Consider the following 6,000-nt stretch of genomic DNA (forward strand, 5'->3'; position numbering starts at 1 on the left):
GGAATCCCTCGATTTGCCCAATCATGTGCAAGAGACATCAGCGTCAATGATAATTGTTTTTCTTGAGTTGGACCTCTGAATCACTCCTCACTCACGTGCCAGCTGGGATCTCTCGCCCGGACTCTGCGCAGGCTTGAGGGCGTCAGGGGTGTCTTCTCGCTAGCTCGTACCTAATTTTCGGTAACGTCAGATCCTTACCATATCGTACCACAACCGCAAGAAATTCCTACCTCAATATTTATAGCGACTTCGGTGAAACTCACTACTACTACTACTACTATTGCCTGTCATCAAGATAAAGACGCCCAAACAAATCTCACATCTTTTGTGGGTTAGGGCCTAAACACGGACAGCAAAATCACCTGGCAGGGAGGCAAATAATCAAGCTTCTGAGCTTAATCTAAATAATATTTTTCCGGTACAAACTGAGGTCAGGGAGACTAGTCAAAACTTCATTAGCTAATCTAAGGGGTAGCAATGCATACACCACCTCCCTTTGACTCTAATTTCCTTTACCAGTTCCCCTTTTATCTATTTGGCGAAAGCCAATTCGATTTACGCTCTTCCAGCCTTTACAATTCATCCTTCACATCAGCCTTGCTGCTATCCACCGGGTTATCACTTGAGTTTCCAGCTGAGGCAGGTCTCTGGAGCTTAAACGGAATTGACGCTTGCTTCTTGAGGAATTTGTAAAATGCCACCACGGTTCGATCAGTGTCAACCGTAAGCTGTTCAATTGAGAAAAGTTCCCATATAAATGATGAAATGCAAAGATGCAGCAGAAATATAAGCAAAACAATCAAACAAACACTAAACAGCAACTTACTGGGTCAAAGCTCTTGTTTCCCGCAGGGAAGAACAGAAGTGTAGGGAAACCATCAGCCTGAAGAAGCAAAAGATTCAACAATTAGAATCCTATATATTTTAAGCAGCCAAGTGGTTGTTGCCTCATGCATTTTTGAGTAAATAATATCTAACAGCAATCAGGGTTTCATACTTGGTGGATAACCTCAGTATATCTCTGATTTCAAGGTGGATATTCCATGAGAGCACCTCAAAATATGTTAAAAAATATCGTTACCAGTCGATATTTCTTGGATTTCAGGGTACTGGGTACAGTACTGTGACATGAAACCCTGATGCAATAGTGCACTACATGGATTAGGAAAGCAACAAACATCTAACTGAATAAAGTTGACTGTAGTATTAATTTTAAGTCATTCATATGGGTCAGTACTAATAATATTAGCTTTTTAAGCCATTCAGTTCATATGAATTTAGCAATAGTATTAAAGAGAACTGGTTTAACACCAATTCCATATTGGGATGATTCAGGGACAATAGAGACCGGTGTGGTACATCCTTAAACCAAAAGAAAACATGGGCAAATAATCAACTAACAATAACAAGTCAGGCATTGAGAAAAACCTTTGCTCTTGGGTGCTCGTTGGTGGTTCCGTCCATTTTGGCAATGACAAGTGATTCAATGCCACGCAAATGATTGGCAAGCTTGTTGAAGATTGGTTCAAGTGCTTGGCAGTGTCCACACCAAGGTGCGTAAATCTGGTTCAGAGCCATACACAAAATGAACACACATGGAATTATAATTCAAGGAGAGGACTTTGGTCCAGTTATAGGACAAGATGCTTACCTCAAGAAGAACATCCTGTGATTCGTCCAATACAATCTCATCAAAATTATCTCCCACAACAATTTTAACATCTCCATCATTCTGCATACCCAGCAAATTAAAGATGGTAGTTAGAAAAGAAATGCCAGAGCAAGTCAACCGCAGTATAAATGTAACCTTACTTACAGTCTCGGGAATTGGATCTGACTTGTAGAAAGGCTTCAATTTGTCTTCCAAAAATCCTTGTCCAAAAGCCTGGAAGAAAATATAGAGGCAATGAAAAAAACATTTAAGTACCTACATGGTAATGGAACTTCATAAATGTCAGAGCATTAATTACTAAAGTTACATATTAAACCCATAAGCAATTACCAACGGATAGTTACTTTTTTTCACTCAGAAAGATACCTAAGAAATTGAAATATCAACTCAGATTTCAGCTGATTATATCCAGGCTGGCAAATGCTGCTTCCAATTAATTAAATCCAGGGAAAAGGTATGCATATTGTGAGTATACACAGGATGCTTTCATGTGTTTCTAATTCATTACTAGAACGTTTTGCTGGAGGGCTGTAAGTGGAATAAGGAATTTCAGAAAACTGCTAAACCTAAATTCCTGAGTTACAGGAATTATGTGTTGCTATTGAAGAACACATACCTCATCCTAAGAGGAAAATGAAATTAAACTCTAACTGCAAGCGAGCAGAGCTTAAAAATTGATGAGCAAATGACCAAATACAAGTCAAGTCAGTGTCAAGCATGTGTTAGATCATGCGTTTCAATAACTGCAGAAAGATATTTAAGGATTGATAAAGTAAAAGATTCATGTAATTACAGCTAACCTTGACATTCTCTAGAGTCACATCTCCATCAAGTTTATGCTTCTTTGCATCATCATTTCCAGTGTAACCTAAGACCTGTGTACAAATCCATGGCCATTTATATAAAAATTTTCAAGATCAGGATTAAATACAATTACACTAAAGATTATAAATAGGAAAAGGGACAGTACAGTGGGGCCAGTGCCAGTGATGCCAAAGTAATCGGAAACTGGTTTACCAACGTCTTCATTATCCATTTCAACATAGACAAAGATAAGCTGCAAACAGAGATAGTCAACAACAGATACTGGTTGTCAGAAGTTGTCATGTAGCACCATTATCATGTGCTCAGAGGGAGAGAAAAAAATAAAAAAAAGGTCAACATCCTGTTTGAATAAGAAAAAGTGAACCCTCAACAAGCATTGATAAGCATGACAACTCGAAGAAACCATTTTAGGATTCTTTTCTTTCGATTCATGGAAATATAACGGAAATATAATGAAAAAAATGGAGAAATACATAAAATATCTCCCCCACTTTGATCTTCGAGGAAGTCATACAATTATGGTAGTCTAAGCACAATGTTTGAAATCCATGAGGTTGTTAGCAAATGTTATAAACAAGAGATATGCCTTCAATTGAAAGGCCGTTTAAGGCAACCTAAGTAATAATGGAGAAATCCATGGTAACTCGGATAAGAGAAATGGAGTTGTCCCTGCATTAAGGTGAAATTTTTTCAATAACACAAGTTCATTGATCTTACAAAAGGTAAAGAAATACATTAGTGTCACTTGCAGTAAATTTGGACAGTAAAGAAAGTCCAGTAATCACCTTTCCCTTGAAAAGTCTTGCTGCCTCTTGGAAGATGGATATAAATTTCTCCGAGTCATTAGAAGTTGCAAACAGCAGAACCTAATAAACATAGAAGAGAACATGAAAACTGTAACAATGAAAATTGGAGTTCAGTATTTAGTCTATTTCCTTTTTATCAAAGATCTATCACATTAGAATACACAATCATAAAAAAACATGTGCTTACCTGTTTCTTAATTGGATTCTCAAAAATCAGTGGAGCACTTTCCCTGGTAAATTTTGTAACTAAAGGAAGCTTGTTTGCAAAAACGAATTCAACTATGGCAGATTTTTTGAACTGACCATCTGTGTACAGCACAAAAGCTCAGGGTCAACAAAATATTTTTATTCTGAAAGCACCATACTTATTGAGGAATTCAAAACACTAACCAAACAGGATTATTTTCTCAGCATCCTTCTTCAACAGGACTAATGCTGGCCTTTTAACTTTAGGATCGATATGGAAAAGATTTGCCACATTTGGATCTGAAGTTTGGTAAAAGTTGACATCATCTTCAAGTTTAGATGCAGCAGCAAGCTCCTGGCTTTCAGGACCCTGAAAATTTTCAAGCAACAATTAGTATGACAATAAAATCAGAAACAGAGTGAGAGAGAGACTGAGAGAGAGAGAGAGAGAGAATAAGAAGAAGAAGAAGAAGAAGAAGGAGAAAAAAAAAAGAAGAAAATGTTGTATGAAATAAAAGAAGTGAGACTCTCAGCATAATGTAGGAAATGTGCCTTTCAAAAAAAAATAATGATGCAGGAAATTTACAACTAGTCACAATTTACAAAGCCATCAGATCTAAGATAGACAATAATCTTCTCCAAAATACCTGAATGTTGTCCAGTATCCAGCTTCTACATCATTTTTCTTTTCATTTCTTTTCTTTTCTTTTCTTTTTTTTGTTTTTTGTTTTTTTGGTAGAAACCAGTCTGGTTGCCAACATCACACGAGGTCAGGAGGAACCTCTCTAATGATGCATGTAAGAAGTTCCAGTATTTTAGGCATTCCCTGTACTGTTGTCAGTTTGAAAATATCTTTTTGAATCATCATCTTCAAAAAATGAAAACTTTCTCACCAACCAAAAAGAAGTTTGAAGAAGCAAGAGTTTCTGGTGTGATTCATTGAGACACGCTAATCAGAAAGGATCAAGCACTTACCACCAGAGAGTCCAGGAATCCCAAAACTACTTTGCTCTCTGTGCTCAATATCTTCTCTGCATCACCAGTTGTGGTGAGGTTGTGAATGCTAGGTCCAATCTTCTTCTTGACCCAAGTCACAATAGCGTCCCTACAGATTCAGTGGTGACATTTTAAATGATCTTTAAGAATATGAATTAAAAAAGACCACAAACTATGATAAAATCAGCACCAAAGATCACAAATTCACTTTAGCGATATAGTTTGTCAGAGCCTTCAACTAAATAAAAACGTATATACAAGGCTTTTGAATTTTTTTATACGAGGCGTTCCTGATAATAGTAACGACAAGGGAATGGCAAATCAATCCTTAATCCACTCTGTATAACTCTTAAATTCTTTTGAACTCAAACGAACAATGCCATTAAAAAGTTCTAAAAAAATAGGAATACTGAAAGCATATACTCTGGAACTATCGGATGGAAGACAGAACGACTTTCAAAATCAACTCGCATCTCTCAAGTGATTTTTGTGGCCCACTTTCAAATCGTGAAGTATCCACATAATAAATTTTCTTTTTCGAATCTAAACAAACTCGCAAAAGCAAACCGTAAAATGATCAGGACAGACGGAAAGAGAAGCTCAAAATATGAGAATGGGGCAAAAAATTCATACTTGCTCCTCTGTCCAGGATACGGCTTATGAATTCCATCAATGAAGAAATACACTGTGGGGTACCCTTGTACGTCATACTTCTGAGCGAGCTCATTTTCCTCGGTCGCATCGACTTTAGCCAGTACAGCCTCCCCTTTCAACTCAGTTGCAGCCGCCGCATATTCAGGAGCAAGAGCCTGGCAGTGACCACACCAGGGCGCATAAAACTCCACCATAACGTAAGGATGGTTCTCTAAAATCTCGCTAAAATTCGAATCTTTCAACACTACGACGTCCTTCTCATCGATCTGAGGCGGAGAGTAAGAATCATCTTCTCCAGCGTCGAAATCCGAACCATCGAAATCGTCAAGATTGTCGAAGTCATCCTCTTCAGGCTCAGGAATGGAATGCTTTCCGGCCGGAGACTGAGCTTCGTCATCTTCCTCAAGGAAGCTGAGATCTTCGAGATCATCATCCTTCGAAGTGGCCGCAGAGGAGATGCCATGAAAGAGAAGAAGCGATGCTACTGAGAGAAGGAGAAGGATCCGCATCACCATTCTCAACCTGGCAAGCTAAAAATTTCGGGCAGAGAAGAAAGCGACCTGCCAGTCTCCTGGTCTGAAAACCTGAAGAGTGACACAAAAATGGTGTGCCGAAGAACCGAGATCTATTAGCGCAACGCGCGCTCGGCGAGGGTTGGTGTGGCAAATAGGGCCGTTGCTTGTTTGGTTTTTGAAAGATTGATTTCCCGAGTGGGTCCCGCCGCCCTTTACTAGTAGGGGCTTTCGATTAGACTGCCCCCCTCGTCCAAGGGTGGGGCTTGCCCCCAACTCTACATCTTCGGGACACGTGTAAGAATTTGGATTAGATTGTAGGCCGTCAATAACAGTGCGAGTAACGGGA

General features: G+C 38.8%; 1 protein-coding gene across 1 annotated transcript; it reads right to left on the reverse strand.

The window, feature by feature from the left end:
* Window positions 1-365: 365 nt before the first annotated feature.
* On the reverse strand, window positions 366-5,723 carry LOC137962294 (protein disulfide isomerase-like 1-4). The gene is made up of 12 exons (XM_068809076.1): window positions 5,119-5,723; window positions 4,465-4,594; window positions 3,694-3,859; window positions 3,491-3,609; window positions 3,283-3,363; window positions 2,643-2,729; window positions 2,473-2,547; window positions 1,817-1,885; window positions 1,652-1,732; window positions 1,429-1,563; window positions 827-883; window positions 366-728 (listed from the first exon to the last, which is right to left on the reverse strand). Exons 1-12 carry the CDS (start codon window positions 5,652-5,654, stop codon window positions 573-575), a joined length of 1,692 nt encoding a protein of 563 aa, XP_068665177.1. The 5' UTR covers window positions 5,655-5,723; the 3' UTR covers window positions 366-572.
* Between the last annotated feature and the right edge of the window lie 277 nt (window positions 5,724-6,000).

Source organism: Aristolochia californica, unplaced genomic scaffold, assembly GCF_029961685.1.
Source record: "Aristolochia californica isolate CCGP_79_NKW_82.1479 unplaced genomic scaffold, dmAriCali1.0.hap1 SCAF_4, whole genome shotgun sequence".
Classification (NCBI taxonomy): Eukaryota; Viridiplantae; Streptophyta; class Magnoliopsida; order Piperales; family Aristolochiaceae; genus Aristolochia; species Aristolochia californica.